The sequence below is a fragment of the Rhinatrema bivittatum genome, chromosome 3 (genome assembly GCF_901001135.1).
Source record: "Rhinatrema bivittatum chromosome 3, aRhiBiv1.1, whole genome shotgun sequence".
In the NCBI taxonomy this organism is placed as follows: Eukaryota; Metazoa; Chordata; class Amphibia; order Gymnophiona; family Rhinatrematidae; genus Rhinatrema; species Rhinatrema bivittatum.
Window position 1 is genome coordinate 1499776 of NC_042617.1, and position 25150 is coordinate 1524925.

Below are 25150 nucleotides of genomic sequence, written 5' to 3' on the forward strand. Positions count from 1 at the left end.
ACCAGCACAACCTCCTCCTTCTCCTCCTCCTCTCGGAGACCAGTTATCTCATACAACATCACTGGGTTCCTCAACGGGATACCCTTCCGCCGCCCCCCCCCCCCCCCCCGGGAGGAACAGCAGGAACAAGTCTCTCCTCCAGAGGATCTGACATATTCAAAGTTCCTCGAAAAGGTGGGACAGCGCCTAAACATTGAAACTAAAAAGATTCCGGATCCAAGAGCGGATGTACTTGGCCTCCTAAAAATCTTTGAGAACCCAGCAGAACCTACTGCTTTACCATCGCACGAGGTCCTGGATTCCGTAATGAAGAGAACTTGGGAGACCCCCTATCAGACCCTCCCACTTCCAGGAAGTCTGAGCTGAAATTCAGAATACGACACTCCTTGTATTACTCGCACGTACAATTGCCGCATGCGTCAATAATTGTTGAATCTGCTATGCAGAGAGCTTGAAAGTCTCGTCTACATTCAGATACCCCTCCTGTGAAAGTTTCGAAATACATGGATGACTTTGGCAAAAGAGATTACCAATCAGGAATGCCTAATGCTAAAATACAGCAGCATTAATTTGTAATCACCCAGTATCTCTTTGCGTGCTTACAATCGTTGAAGCCTCGACTTCAAGAAGCATCTCCGGATTAGCATCTCCCTGAAGAGTTCCACCATATGGAAGAAGGCCTGCGGCATCTGATAAGAAGTGTACCGAAGGTTTTGAAACATCTTCAAAATCCACAGCCGGTGTCATCGGGGCTCAATGACTCGCATGACTGTGAGACAGTGCCATCTGAGAGGATGTGCATGAAAAACTCGCAGATCTGCCCTGTCTTCCTGATAATCTTTTTGGTGACCAATTCCAGGAGACAGTAGCCCAATTAAAAGAACAAAAAATGGGAGTTATGTCCCTGACTTCTCCATCTGACCCATCATCCTCGAGGCAGTATTTTCAGTCTTACCACAAACCATCTTATCAATGCTGGCCCATCAGACTTTATCCTGCTTCACGGCCACCACACTACTCTCTACCTCTTGCTCTCAGTCTTCACAGATGCAGGGGGCTAGACAGCGTCAGCATACTCCAAGGCAACCTCGGCCAGCACAGGATCCAAATTCTCCAAAAGCATCACACTGTTTTTAGGGAGGTCAAACTCACCGCTACCGCTCCCGGTTGGGGGCAGATTGTCCCATTTCCTACCTGCCTGGAAGGCCATCACATCTGACCTCTGGATATTAAGAATAATACAATAAACGTTCAATCCATCCCCCCCCACTCCACACTTAGTGCATACAAGACACTTACCTGCGCACTACGATCAGATGCACCTGGAGATCAACAGCTTACTCCAACAACAATGCATCCATGAACTACCTGTAGTGCAGTTCCATGAAGGATTCTATTCCCAATACTTCCTCATACCCAAGAAGTCAAGAGGGTTATGTCCCATCCTGGAACTCAGAGCGCTCAACAAACATTTGACGACAGAAAAATTCAAGATGATGTCTCTCAAGTCCATTCTCCCCTTCATTCAACCCAGCGCTTGGATGTGTTCCCTGGACCTCAAGGATGCTTATTCCACATACTGATGCACCCAGTTTCATGGCTGTACCTCTACGTTATGGCCACTGGCCACTGGCCACCACTTTCAATACAAGGTACTCCCAATTGGCCTCTCCTTGGCTCCTAGAGTTTTCACCAAATGCCTAGCAGTAGTAGTGACTCACCTTCTATGACAAGGAATCCAAACAAGGCTTCCGATTAAATTCAGGATCCAGTTCAAGTCTTTAATGATGATACATAAGGCCTTACACAACATCGCACCTCTCAACCTAACATTTCAAATTCAACTACACACATCCGTGAAACCAACCAGAAGCGCCTATCAGAACAGACTAATCACACAACCGGCGAAATCCGTTCTGAGGAAACGTGCATTATCCACAGCGGGCCCTTCACTTTGGAACTCGCTCCCTCCAGACCTTCGTCTGGAACCATGCCACTCTACATTTAAAAAGAAACTTAAGACTTGGCTGTTCAAACAAGCTTTCCCCTAGAGCCAAGAACACGAAGAAAAGTAACCTACTTCGATTAATTTGTACAATGTTTAAAACTTGTTTACTTAATTTTAATGTTCAATGTATAAACTCCTGTTTTATTCTTATTCTGTTCTATGTAAACCGCTAAATGTAGCAACAGTTACTGTTCCTTGTGAACCGGGGTGATATGTATATTATACAGGAACCTCCGGTATATAAATCATTTAAATAAATAAATAAATAAAATATTCCCCTGTCTGGACGATTGGCTACTAGTAGCCCCCAGCCCATCTCTCCTACAAGCCAATCTCATTACTATCATCAAATGCCTGGACGATTTGGGCCTAATGGTCAACTACGAGAAATCAAACCTGCAACCCTCAAGCTTTGCAGTTCATTGGAGCCCATATAGACACCTCTATGGACAGGGCCTTCCTTCCCGAGGCCCGAGCTGTCAACTTGACATCACTTGCACACCGCCTACAGCAGTCTACCACTGCTCCTGCTCACCAGATCTTAACACTCATGAGATATATGGCAGCAGCTATCTATGTGGTTCCCCACACACGTCTCCACATGCGGCGTCTGCAATGGGGCCTAAAGACTCAATGGAATCAGTTCTCCAACAGTCTCTCTACGCCCGTCACCATCACACACAGCATGAAGCAGGACTTGGACTGGTGGTTGACACCGGCAGCTCTCGCAGTAGGACCCCCACTGCGGCTTCTAGCCCATCATATCATATACTCACCACAGACGTGTCCACCAAAGGATGGGGCGCTCACCTAATCCACCTGCAAACTCAGGGCCTATGGTCCGCCTAAGAACGGACACAGCAAGTCAATCGACTGGAACTGAGAGCAATTCAAAATGCTCTCTGAGCCTTCGAGACAACACTAAAGGGGAAAACAGTCATGATCCACATGGACAATCAGGTGGCCATGTTCTACATAAACAAAGAAGGAGGGTCCGGTTCCTGGACTCTGTGCAAGGAAGCTATAAAAATCCTGGAATGGGCGAGCAAAAAATCTATTACCCTGCAGGTCACCTACCTACCCAGCATCAACAACGCCAGAGCGGACAAACTGAGCAGAATATTTCATCCCCATGAATGGGAACTTCATCAGGATGTGGCACTCAAACTTTTTCAAACCTGGGGCTGGCCACACATCGATCTCTTCGCTATGGAGCACAACTGCAAGGTCCAAACTTTCTGCTCGGTATATCCCAGTTCCCAGAGACTAGCGCAGGACGCATTTCTCATAGACTGGACAGTGCGTCTGCTGTATGCCTTCCCCCCAATACCCCTGATATCTCGCATGGTCCAAAAATGTATCCCAGACAACGCAGATCTCATTCTAATCGCTCCAGCTTGGCACAGACAGCCGAGGTATCTGATTTGGCTATCAGTGGACCGACCAATTCCCCTGGGAAGCATCCCCCACCTGCATCCACTCCATTCCTCTCTGAACCTCACGGCGTGGAGATTGAAAAGCTGGTATTCCAAAACCTAGACCTGTCACCTCAGCTCCAGGATATCCTAATCTCCTCTAGAAAGCCCTCCATGAGAATAAATTACCGACCGAAATGGGCACGGTATGTCTCCTGGTGCTTGGACAGCAGAATGGACCCACTCACCTGTCCACCAGAACGACTACTGGCATACCTTCATTTACTCTACCAAAAAAGGGCTAGCCACAGCCTCTGTCAGAGTCCACCTAAGTGCCATAGCAGCTTATCACTCTCTGCATAATGAGACATCGATATCCTCTCACCCCCTCATTTTGAGATTTATGAAAGGTGTGCTACGTCTCCGCCCACCAATCCAGAAGCCTCCCATACCTTGGGACTTAAATATGGTGCTAGAACAACTCATGTTACCACCCTTCGAACCTTTGTATACTTGGCATCCCAGATTCCTTTCCTGGAAGGTACTCTTTCTAATTGCACTCACCTCTGCGAGACGTGTCAGTGAGCTACAAGCCCTGGTTCACTATTCTCCATATCTGGAATTCTATCACGACGAGGTCATATTACATACGCATCCCAGCTTCCTCTCTAAGGTGATTTCATCTTTCCACCTCAACCAGTCTATCACTCTTCCAACCTTCTGCCCTAAGCCTCATAGCAACGACGCAGAACATAGATTACACACACTGGATTGTAAGCAGGCACTCGCGTACTATAAATGCAGAACAGACTCAGACAACAGAGTACTGCAGCTCTTTGGCTCCTTTAACCCTAATGCTCCAGGACTACTGTTTTCCAAGAGAACCCTGTCAACTTGGATCTTAAACTGCATACGATTCTGCTACCAGAAATGATCAGAGTCCTTGGCTTCATCACCTAAGGCACACCAGGTCCATGCTATGGCAGCTTCCATAGCTCACCTGCGTGACATGCCCATTCTGGACATTTTGCAAGGCTGCCACCTGGTCCTCGCTGCATACATTCACCACCCACTACTGCTTGGACAAGCAAACAGTGGCCGACGCTAACATGGGTACAAAGATTCTCGAAGCAGGCACTTCCTAACGCGACAAACCAAACGGAACTGTCCGCATGCCTTATCTGCTGTCTTGAGTGCATAACCAAACTCATCACAAACATGATCAAGAACTTTGCGCTCAAGACACCAGCTGCGGACTCCCATACAGCATGGCTAATTCATCTATCTACGGAAAACACGGTTTACGGTAAGCAAACTTGCTCTTCTCTTCCTTAGGAAGTGATTCAGCTTTTTTTTTTTTTCCCAATGCCTCAGGTGAACAGCTTTGATTAGGCAAACTTTGATCTTAGTGAAAGGAAGTACTTCCCTGAAAGATCCTCAGGAGAGAGATTGAATTACTGTTGAGACATGTTTTTACTTCAACTGTCCTGGCTGTCCAGATTTGTTTGTCCTGGTTTGGTAGCATGGGCCCCCCTGTACCCGATTCGGGTACAGGGGGGCCCATGCTACCAAACCAGGGAGTCAGTCGTTTTCTTCCCTGATGCTCTCTGTGATCTGCTCCAGATTTCCTCTTAAGACTGTGGTTTCAGCTGTTGTGGCCAGGAGGCTTCTCTGTACCTGGGTAGTGGATTCATGGTCTGTGTCTCGTTTGAACAAACTCCCCTTTAAAGAAAAGCTGCTTTTTGGGGCAGAGCTGGAACAATTGGTTAAGAACGTGGGGATCTGAAACAGCAGTGTCTTCCTAAGGATAGAGGTCACTCTTTACTGCTCTGGTAGAGGGCATGGACAGTTCCAAAAATCAAAATGCTATAGGCCTGACAGGCAGTCATCATATTCTTTCTTCAAGGCTAGGAGAAATCCAGTCCTTTCTTGGCTCCAAAAGACCAAGACCTGAGGTGCCCAGTGCCTATGGATCCAGTCATGCCTTGCAGTGAGGCACAGTGGATTCACTTTCTGGTGCCAACGAAAAACAGTCAATTGCAACAGTATTACCAGGAGTAGATGTCTTTGGACCAGTTGGTGCTGGGTATAGCCAAATTAAATGATATTCTAGGGCTTGCCTCTTCTATTCCTGACACCTTCTTGGTGTGTCTCCTTGCACCTTAGTTGCCAAAAGATTGGTGATTCAGGATACTGTCTCCAAGCTTCAGTTACTGCAAGTGGTTGTGCCTGTTCCTCTTTCTGAGAAAGATCAGAGCCAGTATTTGATTTATTTTGTGGTTCTCAAAAAGGCCTATTCTTGCTCTCAAAGGGGTGAACACCAACCTGCATGTGTCTCGCTTCAAAATGGAAACTCTTCTTTCCGGTGGTGGTACAGAAAGGTGAGTTTCTATCCTCTCTGGATCTGCCAGAAGCATATTTTCATCCATCTGGGAGATGAAAGATACCGTGTTGTGTTTCCTTGAGAATTCAGCTCCTCTTTAGGGGTCTGGGTGCAATGTCCTGTGTCTAAGTGTGGGAGGAGATTAGGTGGGGTCCCTGGGCTACAATGGCAATGTTCTGTCTCTGTATATAGAGGAAGAGGATATTTTATAGAACTTCAATAAAAATAGGCAGTAGTAATCTCATTCACATAGCACACTTTGAGATGAAGTCCTTTGCTGCTTCTTTCCAGGGCTAATTCCCTCCCTGTTTCTCCCTGCTCTTCACTGTAACAGAACTCATGCATTCAAATGTGGGAGGTCTAACCCCCTTGTGTTTCCTTGATGAATGGATTGTTATTTATCGTGAATCTTCATGCAGCTTGCACCAGTTTCCTGTTTCTTTGATGTTCCCTTGCTGTGTAAGATGCAGATGTCAAATGTTAACAGGATGTTTTGAATCTGTACAAGTGCACAGCATCCGATCAGGACTGAACACTCCAGCAGGCTTCAGAAAACCAGTTTCCCCAAAGTACTACAGGGCTCTTTAGAAAACTCTTCATACAGCAGAATTGTCTGTAATATCTTAAGATCACTCCAAAATCATTTGCAGTAAACTCAACAGATTCTTGGTTAAGAGGAAGTTAAGATTAAAGCAGAAATCTGAGATTAGTTAAGCAGGAAAGGACACTAGGCATGATAGATGGTGCTGCTGGTATGTCTGCTGCATATTCTTTGTCAGTCTCTAACAGAAGATTGTACATTTCTCTGAATGTATAATCACCACACAGAAGCCTCTGTCCCCTCAAAATTATCAAATCAACGATAGAGAGGAGATATCTTATTTGTTATTCAACCATCTAAATATCTAATTTTTACCAGAGAACTTCATCAGAACTTGGTGCTTATGTAATCCACTGTCTCTCGCCACACAATGGGCCACAAACAGTATCAGCAATTTGTCTAGCACTTCACTGCAGTCATTTGACGTTGTCTCCAAATAACTCCCACTATTTTTATTTAATCCATTTAAAACCTTATTTCCCTTAAACCCAAAAACAGTTTATTAAATTCAATTAATTATCTCCTTTTTGTTAATATTTTTCATAAATAATAAATATTGTTTTTTTCATAAAAGGTTATACTTAGCTCCCACTGGAATATGTTCTAACACTGCCCCGACATGGACCATGTTTCGGCTGTCTCCAGCCTTCATCAGGGGATGCCTCGTAATGTAATTTCTTCTAGACGCCTTAGTTGATCAAATCTCAAATCTAAAACAAAACCATCTGTTAAAAAATTCTCACTTCACCCAAACGCATCCAACAACACACCCACTAAACAATTCCTTCCCAAAATGACTACTCACTGTTTTAATCTCCAATTTCAAATTTTCAAAAACTGGTGTTCTTAATATCACTTTGTTCAATGTACTTCTTCGTTATCTTCGATCACAGCATTAATGGCGCCTCAGCGTTCAAGCTACCATCTTCACTTCCTCCAAGAGTATTTATACCCATTCACCACCCCGGAAATGTAGCCTGTCAATCACATTTAAAGGGACTCCTCGCCATTGAATGAACTTTATTTAAAATACAGACCAATCAATTTCTTTCTTTCAACCACCAGGGGCCACCATTTTAAAGTAATGAATCCATTTCTGTTCTTTTTGCAAAAGAAAAATATCAAGATTACCCCCCCCCGTTGTGAAGGTTTGGCTGCTCGATAACCACAAATCTCAAATCAGCAAATGTATGACCTACTGTTGCACAATGTTGGACTAGCGGTGCCTCAATCCGTTGTCTTGCTATAGAACTCCTATGATCCACCATCCTTGTTCTTAAACACCTTTTTGTTTTCCCAATATAGAGAAGTGGACAGGGACACCAAATCCTGTAGATAACCCTGATTGCCGAACAATCAGTACGTGCTTTTAATTTAAATTACCCCCTTTAAAAAAAGGTAAAATTTGCCCACTGAAGGATTGGTCACAAACAAAACATTTATTGCACGGGTAATGTCCCTTTTCTATATCATCTTCCTCCATATTAACAATTACCTCATCTGCAAAATTAGAATGCACTATGTTATCCTGAATATTCCTGCCCCTTTTCAGGGGAATATTCCTAAAAATCTTATGTAAACTCAGAACATGCCAATGTCGTTTTATACTGTTCTGTATTCAATAAACCTGAGGTGAATATGGTAGAACACAAATCATTCTCTCTTCAATATTTTGTCTAGCCACGGGTCTCAACAATAAATCTCTATTGGCCCAATAGGCTCTCTTGTAAGCTTTTTTTAGAATGTTCATCGGGTAACCCCCTTTGTCGGAAACCCTGCATCATTTCTTTCGCCCGTGATTTATACTCATTTATATCAGAGCATTTATTTCTATGGGATTTGGTGTCCCTGTCCACTTCTCTATATTGGGAAAACAAAAAGGTGTTTAAGAACAAGGATGGTGGAACATAGGAGTTCTATAGCAAGACAACGGATTGAGGCACCGCTAGTGCAACATTGTGCAACAGTAGGTCATACATTTGCTGATTTGAGATTTGTGGTTATCGAGCAGCCAAACCTTCACAACGGGGGGGGGTAATCTTGATATTTTTCTTTTGCAAAAAGAACAGAAATGGATTCATTACTTTAAAACGGTGGCCCCTGGTGGTTTAAATAAAGAAATTGATTGGTCTGTATTTTAAATAAAGTTTATTCAATGGCGAGGAGTCCCTTTAAATGTGATTGACAGGCCACATTTCTGGGGTGGTGAGTGGGTATAAATACCATATTTTCCGGCGTATAAGATGACTGGGTGTATAAGACGACCCCCCCAACTTTTCCAGTTAAAATATAGAGTTTGGGATATACTTGCCATATAAGACTACCCCTTTTGCCCAGCCCCGGCCAATCAGGGAGCGAGGGAACGGAGAATGAACATTTTTACAGCATCCGGTGGGGGGGAGGGATTGACTCGAGCGAAGGCACGCTGCCCGATTGGTCGGTGCTGGGCAAAAGGGGCTTGCCGAGCAAGCCCCTTTTGCCCAGCACCGGCCAATTGGGGAGAGGAGAATGAACATTTTACAGCATCCAGGGGGAGTGACTCGAGGAGCGAGGGTGCGGAGAATCAATTTCTATGGCGTCCGGAGGGGAGGGTGAGTGACTCGGGGAGCAAAAGCGCATCGGCCAATCGGGGAGCGAGGAAACTGAGAATGAACATTTTTTTTTTTTTGTAGAAAATAATGAACATTTTTACAGCATCTGGTGAGTGGAGGGAGTGACTCGAGCGAAGGCGCACTGCCCGATTGCCGAAGCAAGCCCCTTTTGCCCAGCTCCCGGCCAATCGGGGGAGCGAGGGAGCGGAGAATGAACTTTCTTACAGCATCTGGTGGGGGGGAGGGAGTGACTCAAGTGAAGGCACGCTGCTTGATTGCCCAGCACCAGCCAATCGGGGAGCGGAGAATGAACATTTTACAGCATCCGGGGAGGAGTGACTCGAGCGAGGGCGCGGAGAATCAATTTCTAATGCGTCCGGAGGTGAGGGTGAGTGACTCGGGGAGCAAGAGCGCATTGGCCAATCGGGGAGCGAGGGCATGGGGAATCCACCAGACGCTGTAAATTTGGATTACCGGCGCATAGGACGCCCTCCTTATTTTTCACCTATTTTCAGGGGAAAAAAGTGCGGCCTATACGCCGGCAAATATACGCCCTATAAGACGACGCCCGGCATATAAGACTACCCCCGACGTTTGAGAAGATTTTCATGGGTTAAAAACTCGTCTTATACGCCAGAAAATACAGTACTCTTGGAGGAAGTGAAGATGGTAGCTTGAACGCTGAGGCACCATTAATGCTGTGATCGAAGATAACGAAGAAGTACATTGAATGAAGTGATATTAAGAACACCAGTTTTTGAAAATCTGAAATTGGAGATTAAAACAGTGAGTAGTCACTTTGGGAAGGAATTGTTTAGTGGGTGTGTTGTTGGATGCATTTGGGTGAAGTGAGAATTTTTAACAGATGGTTTTGTTTTAGGTTTGAGATTTGATCAACTAAGGAGTCTAGAAGAAATTACATTACGAGGCATCCCCTGATGAAGGCTGGAGACAGCCGAAACATGGTCCATGTCGGGGCAGTGTTAGAACATATTCCAGTGGGAGCTAAGTATAACCTTTTATGAAAAAAACAATATTTATCATTTATGAAAAATATTAACAAAAAGGAGATAATTAATTGAATTTAATAAATGGTTTTTGGGTTTAAGGGAAATACTCCCTTAAACCCGATATCTATTGTGAATGCCGGTATAGAAAAACTTTAAATAAATAAATAAATAAATAAGGTTTTAAATGGATTAAATAATAGTGGGAGTTATTTGGAGACAACGTCAAATGATTGCAGTGAAGTGCTAGACAAATTGCTGATACTGTTTGTGGCCCATTGTGTGGCGAGAGACAGTGGATTACATAAGCACCAAGTTCTGATGAAGTTCTCTGGTAAAAATTAGATATTTAGATGGTTGAATAACAAATAAGATATCTCCTCTCTATTGTTGATTTGACATTTCTCTGAATGACATCAACACATAGAGCCTGGTACAGAACTTTTGAACATGTCCTCCTGGGCATTTGCAGCCTGAAGAACCCCTTGGTTTTATCTTTTGTGCAGAGCGCACAGGTTATATTTTTTAAATTTATTTATTTAACAGCTTTTAATATACCGGTGTTCGTGCGAGCACATCACGCCGGTTTACAATAAACTTGAGAAAGGAGGAAATTACAAAAAACAGGGAGTGGGAGATGGAGCAGGAGCGAAAAGAGGGGGGAGAGAGAGGGAGAAGGTAAAGGAGGAAAGACAGCAGCTGAGAAGGTAAAGGAACGTAGCAGTATTTACATGAGACTGATTAACGAGGGTTAAACATTGTCGCTTAATTACAGCGGATAATGAAGGATATATAGATTATATAGAGGATATATATGGTAGCTTATTTACAACAGTTATGGCAGGTTATAAAAGATAACTTAACAATTAAACATATATATATAATAGCTTATTTACAGCAGTTATGGCAGGTAATAAAAGATAACTTATTTAACTTTTAACACACAGGTTGTACATTTTAACTTTAATTACAGTGGAGTACGGTAACTAGGGGGCGATAAGGTGTATGGTGGGTGGAGGGGTAAAAGGTGGGTATAGATGGGATGCAGGGGGGTGAGACTAGGGGGGATTCAGGGGGGTTGACTACGAGGGGTTGGTTTCGGGGTATGCCTGTCTGTTTTGCTCTCTTCTTCCAGTAGCAGGAATCATTCATCCATAGGGCTGTGGTCCACTTTTTTCTCCCTGTTAGTCACCTAGGTAGGTTTTTCAGTCATTTTAAGTTTCATTACTTTTTCGAAGGCTGTGAATGCACCAAGGTGACATCAGTCAAGTTTTTCCTGCCAGCAAATCGTTTGATTTACCTCTTTAATATTTTGCGTGATACCAATGGCTTCAATAAGTGCCCCCTGTGCGAAAGGGTCATGTCTGACCACAAGATCCTGGGAAGATGCCTCTGTGCAACCATTACCTCCCAGGGGGCATCATTCCTGAACTAACCTCATGAAAAGGCACTTCAGGCATCACAAATCCGCGCCCATCAGCATTGGAGGTATCAACACAGAGGGACCCAGGCGCTACACTGACTGTTAGCGGTGCATTGGCATCAGGGAGACATTGATTCCCTTTAACGCTGAGCACCAGGCAGGCCCAAGGAAGCAGACGGTCGACTGGTTTGTTCCAGCCAAAGAGAGCAAAGGCTTCCACCTCTTTAATGCTGGCATCGCAGAGTTCCAATGTTGAGTATTGGGTGAAGGCCAAGATGTATTGGCATCTGTCTCCATCGATGCGTGATGCAAGGAATGTGGATATTCTGGCAGCTGCCTTCAATCCCCAGAATCATTGCCCTAGTAAAGAGAACTCATCCTCTGCGCATCCCCAGGAATCTGGCCAGTCTCCAAGGGTCCATGTATCAGCCACTGACACATTTCTAGTGTCCCAAGAACGTATGGTCTCTTCTGTTGAGTCACAAGCTGTGTTGGTAATGGCAGTCTTTGAGGAGGACCTGGATAGGAAGATCCAGAAGGTCCTCGATTGCAAGCTGCTGAACATCAGTACACCCACATTGACTGCTTTGGTATCTCACCAGATGGATATTGAGCCCTTGCTGGAGTGCCTCTTGGTGCCCAGCTGTCAGTGAAAGGACCAGTCTCCTTTCAGAATTGTCAGGGAAGGGACCAATTAGCTATGAGTACAGCACCGGCAGTAATAGTGCAAACCTCCCTCTCATAAACTGTGCCCCTGCATAGAACTGGTGCAGCAGTACAGGCTACACACACACACATGCACACACTCATACAGCATAGGCAAGCATCCCTCATACACTATCCTGCTAAAATCTTTCCTTGCAACTCTGGTTTTCTCCTTTATGAAATGAAAGGAAAGGTAATTATTGATACCTCTTCCCTGGGCACATCTGACAAGAAGGGTGCCACACATAATGGTGGACTGAAAATTGTAGACATATTTTTTTTAAGGTAAGCCATTGTTTGGCTGTCGTATAGAAGGAGATGTGTGTGTTTGTATTTAAAGGGACCATTTTCCTAGGCAACAGCAGAAAATTCTGGAGTTGCAAATGCAAGCACACCAAGGAATCAAATAGAGGCTGTGAAACATTTCCATGGGAGATTAGTTTTATTTGCATTAACTGGTAGTCTTTTGTATCTGTTGTGAGAATTGCCCATCTCTGGCATCACCATACAAAAGCCTTGGCAATGGTATTAGTCAGATTGGCAGTCTTCCCTTATTTATTCCCTCCTTCTCAGGCCCCAGGAGTAATATACTGGCTTGGTCTCCATGGGTGTCCAATGCATACTGACAGTGCTGTGCTGAGCTGTTAGACAAAATACTTCAGATTCCTGGAGTGCTGGGCCCAAGCACTAATATGCAAGGCTTCTGAGTGTTATGTCATGTTGTCAGTATTCCTAGGAGAGGAAACTAAAGAGTCATGTTTTTCCTTTTACAGCCCGTGTCCAGAACAAGGAATGGGGGATGAATTTGACCTGATGGATCACTCGGATCTGTACATCTTGGACTTCAGTACGTCAAAATAAGACTTATAAAATCTAAATGTCCAGAGCCACCTACTAAATTTCAGCATCAGGATGGTCACAGCAGCCAACGATTCAATTCCCAACTATAGACACCCAAACTCTGTGCTGTCCTAGTGACCAGTAGCTCCAGCTCACCTAGGTCTCACATAACTGGCTGTAAACACGCCAACTCTGACATAATGATTTGTAGGATACCCTAGGCTTTGGTACTGGGACCTGTTCTTTGGAATCTTTTATTAGCGACATTGCTGAGGAACATAAGAGCATAAGAACTTGCCATACTGTGTTAGACCAAGGGTCCATCAAGCCCATATCCTGCTTCCAACAGGGTCCAATCCAGGTCACAAGTACTTGCAAGATCCCAAATGGTAGATAAATCCCATGCTGCTAACTCTCAAGGATAAGTAGTGGTTTTTCCTTAAGTCTACTTGGTTAATAGTTCTTGGAACTTATCCAAACCTTTTTTAAATCCAGCTATGCTAACTGCCTTAACCACATCCTCCAGTAATGAATTCCAGAGCTTAATTCTGTATTGTGAAAGAATTTTCTCCAAATTCTTTTGAATGTGCTACTTACTAATTTCATGTAGTGTCCCCTAGTTTTTGTATTTTTTGAAAGAGTAAATAACTGATTTACATTTACCTGTTCTATTCCACTCATGATTTTACAGACTTATATCATATCCCCCCTCAGTTCTCTCTCCTCCAGGTTGAACAGCTCTAACCTCTTTAGCCTTTGCTGATAAGGGAGCTGTTCATCCCCTTTATCATTTTGATTGCCCTTTTCTGTCCCTTTTTTAGTGCAACTATATTTTTTTTTTTTTTTTTTTTGAGATGTGCACCAGAACTGCATACACAGTACTCCAGGCGTGGCCTCACCATGGACTATACAGAGGCATTATGACATCCTTTGTTTTATTCTCTATTCCTTTCCTAATAATTCTTATCATTCTATTTGCTTTTTTGGCCACTGCTGCACACTGAGTCAACAATTTTAAAGTATTATCCACTGACACCCAGGTCCTTTTTCTGGGCTATAACTCCTAATGTGGAACCTAACATCGTATAACTACAGTGTGGGTTACTTTTCCCCATGTGTATCACTTTGCACTTTATTCGCATTAATTTTCATCTGCTATTTAAATGCCCAGTCTTCCAGTCTCAGATGCTCCTCCTGCAATTATTCACAATCTGCTTGCAATTTAAAAACTCAGAATAATTTTGTGTTATCTGCAAATTTGATCACCTCAGTCATCATTTCCTTTTCCAGATCATTTATAAATTGTTGCAGTCCTGGTCGCTGGGCTTGCAACCGGGTTCTTACCTTCCTTCGCTCTGGGGTCCCACGATTGTTTCTGGGGTTTTTCAGGCCTTCTCGGTCCTCTCCGCGGCAGCGTCTCAGAGCTCCGCCCCCCTTAGGCACGCACAGACAAAAGGGGAGGCAGTTGGAAGTGCAGGGGAATGAAATAGAGGCCTGGTGCCGAGATGACATCAGCAGAATATTTTAATCCGGCGTCTGACTGAAGTCGTTGCTTTGCAACAGAGTTGTTTCAAAGGAGTGACTGTTGCTGTCCTTGGTCCTGTACTTCTGATTCAGTTTGCTCGCCTGTTCCAGCCTCTCTCCAGATCCTGCTTGCTCTTCTGTTCCTGCTTTCTCTTCTGTTCCAGTCTCCACTTCAGTTCCTGCTTTCCAGCCCTCAGACTGACTGCCATTCCCTGTACGTACCAGGATCAGTCCAGGACACCTGGGTTGTGACTCCGCACCAGTAGATGGAGACAGACTAAAACTTGTGGGCGGAGCATATATGCCCCTGTGCCAGTCACAGCCCCTCAGTCTTACTCTGTCTCCAGTAGGTGGTGCAGGTCTGGTCACAGCCCTGTCGGGCCTGATTCTGTGTGGTTAGTCAGGTTCGCTTTTGTGGTTGATTTTATTAGGCCTAACTTGGTTTTTTTCTTCAAATTGGGTTTTATTTAATCTTGTTTAATTCTAGTCCCAGTTGCCCTGCCTCCCTGGGGAGTTGAGAGGTCCTGAGGGGACTACCCTCCCCAGGTTGAGGCCGCTGCTAGGGTTGAGGACCCGGCTGGACTAGTAGCAGCGTCGGGGGTGACACCGGGGAGCCCGGTTCACTCACCCCTGCAGGACATAGGGCTTTTCAGCACCTGGGACAGCGTTTTTTTCTTATTTAAAAAAAAAAAAAAAAGTGTTTTTTTTTTACTTTTGTTTTCAGTCGGCTCTCCGTTCCTTGGCGTTGCGCTCCGTTCCGCTCGAGGGGGGGCGTCTTCGGCAGGGGGGAGGTCGCCGATTTTCGCCGTGTTGAATTTTTGTGTTTATTCGGCGTCCCTCAGTGTTTTTCGGCGCGTCTTTGTTTTCCCGCGGTTTTTTGCAAGGCCGCGCGGCTCGCAGTGCAGGGCCTGCGACTCGGCGCGCGCGCGTCTCTCCCGGGACGGGCTTTGCTCGGCCTGCGTCCCGGGAGACGAGGGATCGTCGGCGGCTCCTCGGGGGGGGCCCGTTCGCCGTCGCAAGGGGGGGGTTCCCCTGATAGGCCTCCTGACCCGTTCCTGGTCAGCGCGGGAATGGCGGCCATTTTGTCTACCGGCCGGGTAGCTTCGCGGGAAACGGTGGGGGCCTCGGTTTTACCTCCTACGCTTTCCCCGCAGCGGGGTGCAGCGGTGGAGGTCCCTTCAGAGGGGCCCCAGTCCCGGGGGCATTCGGAAAGCGAAGCAACGGATTCGGGCAAGTTTTCTGAAGATTTGGCGCTTTTGCTGCGCCGTTATAAGCGCAGCAAGTGCAGACGGGGGGACGCCTCGCGTTCAAGGGTCCACCGGTCCCCGCCGCAGAAGAAGATGGCAAGGAGGGTGGCGAAGACCACCCAGAGAGCGGCCTGGGGCAAACGGCTTCCCCGAGGGGTGCCGCAGAACTCGGATTCCGAAGATACCTCCGGGGCGGACACAGAGGCCTCCGAGGAGCCCCTGCCTGGGGCCGGGACGGCAGCAGCAGATGGCTCGGCGCAGCCCAGTACAGGTAAAGGAGCGCAGGCCGTCAACGGGGATGACCCCAAGGTGGTGCGTCTGTTCTGCAGAGAGGAACTGTCGCCACTCATTCCGGCCATTCTCCAGGAGCTGGGGATTGAGGCTCCTCCGGTGGTGGTCCGCCAGGAGGCAAATATGGATCCTGTTCTGATTGGGTTCACAGGGCCGGCGGTCGTTTTTCATTTTTTCGTCCACGGATATCCTCTTCAAGGAATGGGATACCCCGGAGTTAGGTCTGAAGGTCAGCAAGGCCATGGACAAACTTTACCCTTTGCCGGAGGACGCGCTAGAGCTCCTCCGACTCCCAAAGGTGGATTCGGAAGTGTCAGCTGTCACGAAGAGGTCTACCATCCCGGTCACGGGAGCGACAGCCCTCCGGGATATTCAAGACCGTTCGTTGGAGGTTCAACTCAAAATATTTTTGAGGTTTCTGCCCTAGGGGTGCGTGCCGCCAGTTGCACAAATTTTGCTATGCGTGCTAGTCTGCGCTGGGCTCAAGTCCTGCAGGCGAATGCGGGTCTCTCTTCAGAGGAGGCTTCCCAAGCTGACAGATTGGAGGCGGCCATTGCCTATGGCGCGGATGCATTCCATGATCTTTTGCGCACCTCAGCTAGGTCCATGGTGGCAGCGGTGTCGGCACGTCGTCTCCTTTGGCTGCGCAATTGGGCAGCGGATGGCTCTTCCAAGGCTCACCTTGGGGCTTTGCCTTTTAAGGGGACATTGCTGTTCGGCAAGGAGTTGGACGATTTGATGGTTTACCTGGGGGAGAACCGAGCGTTTAAGCTGCCGGAGGATAGGACCCGGTCGAGATCTTCCTTTTCAGGCAGAGCCCGGTTCAGGGGGCCCAGGAAGTCTAGGCCACAAAGATCCTCTGGACCCTCGTATAGGCCGTCTTCCTCTCGGTACACCCAGTGGCAGCAGTCCTTACGGGGCAAACGTTTTGGCCGGCAAGGAGGGGCCCCGTCGGGTGCGGGGTCCAAGCCTTCGCAATGAAGTTCGGCCGGCCCATCCCTCGTCGCGTCCTCGGCACGCTGTTCCAAACGTGGGGACGCGTCTATCCTTATTCCTCGAGGAATGGGCCAGCGTGACATCGGATCAATGGGTCCTCGACGTGATAAAACATGGCTACGAGTTAGATTTGGCTCGCATCCCAACGGACAAATTCCTGGTCTCACCCTGCAAGGATCCCAAGAAGAAGGCGGCGGTGCTAGATACCATCCAAAGACTAGAAAGACTGGGAGCCATCTCGCCGGTTCCGGCCGCTCGGTACGGCAAGGGCCGGTACTCCATTTACTTCTTAGTCCCCAAGAAAGACGGCACTTTCCGCCCAATTCTGGATCTGAAAGGAGTCAACAGATGCCTTCGAGTCCCTCACTTCAAAATGGAGACCATTCGGTCAGTGATCGCGTCAGTGCGTCCCGGCGAATTCCTGGCGTCCCTAGATCTCACAGAAGCATACCTTCATGTGGGAATTCAACCAGCGTTTCAGCGGTTTCTGAGGTTTGGCATTCTGGGCAGGCACTTCCAGTTCCGGGCGCTTCCGTTCGGCCTGGCGACAGCGCCTCGGACATTCACGAAAGTGATGGTGGTCGTGGCGGCGCAGTTGCGGCGGGAAGGCCTGCTGGTTCACCCTTACCTCGACGATTGCCTGAACCGGGCGAAGTCTCAGAGTCTGTGTCGGCAGGCGGTGGCCAGGGCGTTACAGCTCTTGCAGTCCCTGGGCTGGGTGGTCAACTTCAACAAGAGTTATCTCGAACCCTCTCAGTCCTTGGAATATCTTGGAGCCCTGTTCGACACGTAGCGAGGCAGTGTGATTCTCTCGCAGGACCGGATATGCAAACTGCAGTCTCAGGTGCTACGTCTTTTGTCGCTACACCGGCCACGAGTCTGCGATTACCTGACGGTTCTGGGGTCTATGGCATCCAAGCTGGCGTTAGTCCCTTGGGCGTTCGCTCATCTATGGCCGCTGCAGTCCTCATTGCTTTCCCGCTGGAAACCGGTTTCCGAGGATTTCTATCTACCTCTACCTCTCGAGGGGCAGGCGCGATCCAGCCTGAGCTGGAAGTCGGTTCAGGGTCTGTGGTCAGAGTCGCAGACCCGGTGGTCTATCAACCGGCTGGAGACCAGAGCGGTCCATCTGGCGCTGCAAGCTTTTCTACCCCTCGTGCGCGGACAGACGGTCCGGGTATGGTCGGACAACGCTACCACCGTGGCTTACATCAATCGCCAGGGAGGGACAAGAAGTCCTCTAGTGGCGGAGGAGGCGCGGCTCTTGATGCTCTGGGCAGAACGGCATCTCAGCCATCTCGTGGCTTCCCACATAGTGGGAATCGACAACGTCCAGGCGGATTTTCTCAGTCGTCACCGCTTGGATCCCGGAGAGTGGGAGTTGGCGGACGAGGCGTTTCTCTTCATTCGCCGGACTTGGGGAATGCCCCACATGGATCTGATGGCCACCTGGCACGACGCGAAGGCTCCGCGATTTTACAGTCGACGTCGCGAAAGGGGAGCAGAAGGAGTCGACGCGTTGGTGCTTCCCTGGCCGGTGGATGTGCTTCTCTATGTGTTCCCACCGTGGCCCATGATCGGAAAGATCCTACGGCGCATAGAATTGCATCCATCCAATGTGATCATGGTGGCGCCGGAGTGGCCACGCCGTCCGTGGTTTGCGGACCTGGTCCAGCTGTCAGTGGCCGCACCCCTTCGTCTACAGGGATTCCCGGGGTTCCTTCGTCAGGGCCCCGTCTGTTTGGAGGATGTGGCTCGCTTTTGTCTCGCAGCATGGTTTTTGAGAGGTATCGGTTGAAGAGAAAAGGCTACTCGGATGCGGTCGTTGCTACGTTGCTGAGATCCAGAAAACAGTCTACGTCCCTAGCTTATGTTCGGGTCTGGGTAGTTTTTGAGGAATGGTGCATGGAGTGGGGCCTAGACCCCACTTCCGCTTCTATTCCCGATATTCTGGCTTTTTTTTTTCCAGGCGGGGCTCGCCGAAGGTTTAGCGTGTAATTCCCTTCGGGTCCAAGTGGCGGCGCTTGGCTGTTTGCATGGTAAGGTCCGGGGGATCTCTCTGGCTCTCCACCCGGATATCTCCCGCTTTCTTAGGGGGGCTAAGCACCTCCGTCCTCCGTTGCGGGCCCCTTGCCCGTCTTGGAACCTCAACTGGGTACTCTCAGCCTTATGCTCAGTGCCGTTTGAGCCCCTGAAACGTTCTACGCTCAAGGATTTCACCTTGAAGACCGTATTCCTAGTGGCGATTGCATCGGCCCGTCGTGTTTTCAGAATTACAGGCGTTGTCCTGTAGGGAGACCTTCTTGCGCATCTCCGATTCGGGGGTCTCCTTGCGGACGGTTACCTCTTTCCTTCCTAAGGTCGTGTCGTCGTTCCATTTGAATCAGTCAATTGAACTTCCCGCTTTCTCGGTTGCGGAGTCTTCGGACCCGAAAACAAAAGACTTGAGAAAACTAGATGTGCGGAGGTCCCGGCTTCGCTATCTGGAGGTTACTAATCCGTTTCGGGTGACGGATCATCTGTTTGTGTTAACTTCGGGTCCAAAGAAAGGTGCTGCGGCGTCCCGCACGACAATTGCCCGTTGGCTCAAGGAAGCCATTGGTTCTGCGTACGTTCTGCGCGGAAACTCGCCGCCGGTGGGTCTTCGGGCTCATTCGACACACTTTGCAGGGCGGCAACCTGGAAGTCGTTGCATACCTTCATTAAACATTACCGGTTGGATGTTCAGGCTACTGAAGCTGGGGGTTTTGGAGAGAGGGTACTCCGAGCGGGACTCTCTGCTTCCCACCCTCGGTAAGTTAGCTCTGGTACATCCCAGGTGTCCTGGACTGATCCTGGTACGTACAGGGAAAGGAAAATTAGTTTCTTACCTGATAATTTTCGTTCCTGTAGTACCAAGGATCAGTCCAGGATCCCGCCCGCAGTGTTGCGTTATAGTAACGGAGAGTCCGCTCATTATTGTGTTTTTCAGTACGCTGATCCATTCGCTCTCCCGGTTGGGGAGTCTGGTTCCTGTAGGGGTGTTGGTTTTCTTTTCCCTACCAAGTTGTATGGTTAGCTATGGTTGCCTTTTGGCTTTTGTCTACTTTGACATTACGTATGACTGAGGGGCTGTGACTGGCACAGGGGCATATATGCTCCGCCCACAAGTTTTGGTCTGTCTCCATCTACTGGTGCGGAGTCACAACCCAGGTATCCTGGACTGATCCTTGGTACTACAGGAACGAAAATTATCAGGTAAGAAACTAATTTTCCTTTCTAGTTCCTGTTTTGGTTCATAGACTGTTTATTTTGCCTGCTGCCAGGTCAAATCCTCTGACTGTTCTCCACTCAGTTGGACTTCAGCTCCGGGAGACCACTCCTAAGTCCCAGCAGCCTGGATCCTCACGGGCTTCTCCCGGAGGGATCGCGGGCTTCCAGTGGCGAAGCTCCTGATTGGTTTCCTGGTTCCTTGCCACCTCCCGGCCGTATCATCTCAGCAGAGTTCTCTTCTCATCTAATCTTCATCTGCACAGCCGGCCCAAGGGTCCTCAACAATAAATATATTAAAAAGCACAGGTCCCAGTACAGATCCCTGAGGCACTCCACTGTGTACCCTTCTCCACTGTGAAAATAGGCCATTTAATCCTACTCTGTTTCCTGTCTTTCAACCAGTTTGCGATTCACAAACGAACATTGCCTCCTATCCCATGACTTTTTAATTTTCTTAATAGACCCTCATGAGGCACTTTGCCAAACATCTTCTGAAAATCCAAATACACTACATCCACCAGCTCACCATTTTCCACATGTTTATTAAACCCTTCAAAAAAAAATTGCATATTGGTGAGGCAAGATTTCACTTGTGTATATCTGTGCTGACTGTGTCCCATTAAGCTTTTCTATATGTTCTGTGATTTGTTCTTTAGAATAGTTTCCATGATTTTTCCCTGCACTGAAGGTAAATTAACCAATCTATAGTTTTCCAGCTCACCCCTGGAGCACTTTTTAAGATTGGGGTTACATTGGCCATCCTTCAATCTTTGGGTAAAATAGACAATTTTAATGATAGATTACAAATTACTAGGGAAGTCTTGCCTAACAAATCTGCTTCATTTTTTTGAAGAGTTTAATAAACATGTGGATAAAGGTGAACCGGTAGATATATTATACTTGGATTTTCAGAAGCGTTTGACAAAGTCCCTCATGAGAGGCTTCTACGAAAACTAAAAAGTCATGGGATAGATGGTGATGTCCTTTCGTGGATTACAAACTGGTTAAAACTCAGGAAACAGAGTAGGATAAAATGGTCAATTTTCTCAGTGGAAAAGGGTAAACAGTGGAGTGCCTCAGGGATCTGTACTTGGACCGGTGCTTTTCAATATTTTTTATTTATTTTTATATACCAACATTCAATCCTACATACCACATCGGTTTACATTCAGGTACTGTAAATATTTCCCTATCCCCAGAGGGCTTACATCTAAGCTTGTACCTGAGGCAATGGAGGGTAAAGTGACTTGCCCAAGGTCACAAGGGGCGACAGCGGGACTCGAACCCTGGTGGTCTCGTTCGTAGCCCATTGTTCTAACCACTAGGAGCGTTGGAGTTTTGTGTCAACTATAATAAGAGTATATATATAAATGATCTGGAAAGGAATACGACGAGTGAGATAATCAAATTTGTGGAGGATACAAAATTATTCAGAGTAGTTAAATCACAAGCAGACTGTGATACATTACAGGAGGACCTTGCAAGACTGGAAGATTGGGCATCCAAATGGCAGATGAAATTTAATGTGGACAAGTGCAAGGTGTTGCACATAGGGAAAAATAACCCATGCTATAATTACACAATGTTGGGTTCCATATTAGGTGCTACAACCCAAGAAAGAGATCTTGGTGTCATAGTGGATAACACATTGAAATCATCGGCTCAGTGTGCTGCAGCAGTCAAAAAAGCAAATAGAATGTTAGGAATTATTAGGAAGGGAATGGTGAATAAAACGGAAAATGTCATGATGCCTCTGTATCGCTCCATGGTGAGACCACACCTTGAATACTGTGTAAAATTCTGGTCGCCGCATCTCAAAAACGTTATAGTTGCAATAGAGAAAGTACAGAGAAGGGCGACCAAAATGATAAAGGGGATGGAACAGCTCCCCTATGAGGTAAGGCTGAAGAGGTTAGGGCTGTTCAGCTTGGAGAAGAGACGGCTGAGGGGGGATATGATAGAGGTCTTTAAGATCATGAGAGGTCTTGAACGAGTAGATGTGACTCGGTTATTTTCACTTTCGAATAATAGAAGGAGTAGGGTGCATTCCATGAAGTTAGCAAGTAGCACATTTAAGACTAATCGGAGAAAATTCTTTTTTATTCAACGCACAATAAAGCTCTGGAATTTGTTGCCAGAGGATGTGGTTAGTGTAGCTGTGTTTAAAAAAGGTTTGGATAAGTTCTTGGAGGAGAAGTCCATTAATGGCTATTAATTAAGTGTACTTAAGGAATAGCCACTGCTATTAATTGCATCAGTAGCATGGGATCTTCTTAGTGTTTGGGTAATTGCCAGGTTCTTATGGCCTGGATTGGCCACTGTTGGAAACAGGATGCTGGGCTTGATGGACCCTTGGTCTGACCCAGCATGGCAATTTCTTATGTTCTTATGTAGTAATAGGTCTGCAATGCCCAAATGCATTTAAACAAAGAGCATACAGAAAGAAATGATTCCAAACTACTCATTTCAGCTGCTAGGTAGGTTGTGAATGCAATTAGAAGATCCACTCTTAATTGTCTCTATGCAAATACCAGAAATCTAAAATAACAAGATTGGAGAATTGTAATGTATTGCACTGAACTACTTTATTTTATTTTCTTTGATTTTTATAATCTGCCTTTCAGGCCTTTCAAAGTGGATTACTTTCAGGTATCAAAGGGTTTACAGTCTAAGGGCCTGATTCATCAAGGTATTTCCCCGTAGAAAAAGAATGGGAGAATGCCTTAGTGAATCAGGCCCTACACTTGTATCTGTGGTAATGGAGGGTAAAGTGAGTTGTCCAAGGCCACAAGCAGCAGCTGAACGAAGATGTATGTAGAATAGGCATCTCAGAGACCTGATGAAAGGAGGGTACAAGTTATATTGAAATGATAGGCCAGGTCAGATAGGTAGGGAGGAGTGGTGCTATATGTTAAGTATGGCATAGTCAGATGGGATAAAAATCCCGAAGGAAATTCCTTCTTTGATTGGGAGTATACTATTGGCTGCCTGGCTAGGATGAAGGGTCATAGAGAGATGCTAACAGAAATTAAGAAAGGCAACAAAATTAGGCAACACAGTAATAATGGGATATTTCAATTACTCCAGTATTGACTGTATAAAGGTTTCATCAGGGCATGCTAGTGAGGTAAAGTTTGTAGATGCCATAAATGACTGCTTCCTGTAAAAGATGGGAGGGGGATTTATTGTAAATCCCTTAATTCTTCATTCACTATTTACTGTACTTGTGTAAGGCCATTACGTGTCTGTATACCTCAAGTATGTCCTAATGTTTCAGCATCTATTACTTCTACCTGGAACACACATCTAACGTAAATAAGAGACCAAATGTTTTCCATAGTAGGCCCCAAGTTGTGGAACTCCCTTCCAGAGTCATTACACCAGTTAACAGAATTTCAAACGAGAACTGAAACATGGCTCTTTAGAAAAGCTTACGATTTAACATAAAATACCAATATACTGATAACCTCAATGTTAGTACAAGGGACAGTGGCATTGAAGTGAATGATGTAAAGTATACGGGTAATAGAATTAGAATCTGCATTTGCTGTAATGCAGACTTTTAAAATGTATGAATATGAAGTCTATAAATCTGCTGTCATGTTGACCAAGAATATGTACAAATATGAACAAGAACATAAAACTGCTGTGATGTGGACCCAAATTATGAATGCTGGCACAGATTGTGATTGTCATCCAAGAATATGAATGCTGACTTTGTAAACTGTTGTAATCTTACTCTGGAACGACGGTATATAAAATACCTAAATAAATAGATCTAATCCTCACAGCAACGCAATATCTGGTGCAATAGGCAACAGTGATCATAACATAAATATAACAATCACTAAAGGGAGGACATTAAGAAAAAGTACTGCAGTAGCATTTAACTTCACAAAGGGAGACTAGCATCCTGAGGGAGTACTGAGAGCAGAAGCCACCTCTGCTAGTAATTGAATTGATCGATGAGTATTGCTTTGTTGCAAAATTTTTTGTGGCCTAAAACTTGGGAGAGAAGATTGTTTGTGGGGTAAACTGGCAATTCCTGTCTCTTCTATCTTTAAGAATTTAAGACTAGGTAATTTTTCTGTACCTTCTCCATCGCAACTATATCTTTTTTGACAACTCCCTTCAATACAGAAGGAGTTGGCTCACCTTAACGCTAAATTTTTAACCACCAAGGAAGCCTCACCCACTTTACAGCTTTCAGGAAACTTTCACTCCCGATTGGACTGTGCAATTTTTCAGCCACGGCAGTGGCCTGTTTTGTGCACCAGCAGAAAATTCTTGGGGCAGTGCGCCCTCTTCAGTGTGTTTCGGCTCCTGAGTGGTGTGCCCCTCACGATCCGGGCCTCGTGGCAATGCGGTTGGAGAGAGAATAGCTTGTTTTTGCCTTTATTTTTTTATTTCTGAGGTAAATGACAGACAGGCAGCCCAGGGAGGCCTGCGGGTTCCTGTTGGTCTGCCTGACTGACCTCCTGCTCTGCACGGAGTGTGCTGGAGGGGGAGAGGGGGGGCTCAGGCAGGCAAAACCAAGGAGAGCCATTCATGGTCCGTGGCGCTTGGGGCGCACGAGGGAGTGGCTATTGCTGCGGAGGCGGAGCCAGACAGGGGTTGCTCCCAGTGTTTCCGGGGGGGTCCCCGCCGCTCCTGTCTCCCATGGTTCAACTGAGGGCGAAAGGCCCGGATGTCTCGGTCCCTAGCAGCCCCAAATGCCCTTCGGGGGGGGGGGTTCTCCCAAGTTCATGCTTTTGCTGCACGAGGCCTTCCTGGCTAGGCAGGCAGGTAAGTGCGGCGACACGGAAAACCTGACGGTCTCGGGGAGACGGGGGAAGGTTCCTCCTAAAGGCGCGGCGGGGTCGCAAAT

The 25150-nt window shown here is 46.7% G+C and overlaps 1 protein-coding gene across 4 annotated transcripts in view; it reads left to right on the top strand.

Annotated features, from left to right (window-relative positions):
* KLHDC3 (kelch domain containing 3) overlaps positions 1 to 25150 on the top strand; it is a 243539-nt gene that overhangs the window by 187467 nt on the left and 30922 nt on the right. For 3 of the 4 annotated variants that reach the window (XM_029592785.1, XM_029592783.1, XM_029592784.1), the window contains one exon: positions 12907 to 12980. The exons of the other annotated variant lie outside the window; for it this stretch is intronic. In XM_029592785.1, the coding sequence (XP_029448645.1) occupies positions 12907 to 12980 (74 nt within the window). The remainder of the gene's footprint in view (positions 1 to 12906; positions 12981 to 25150) is intronic. 4 annotated transcript variants of the gene reach the window in all.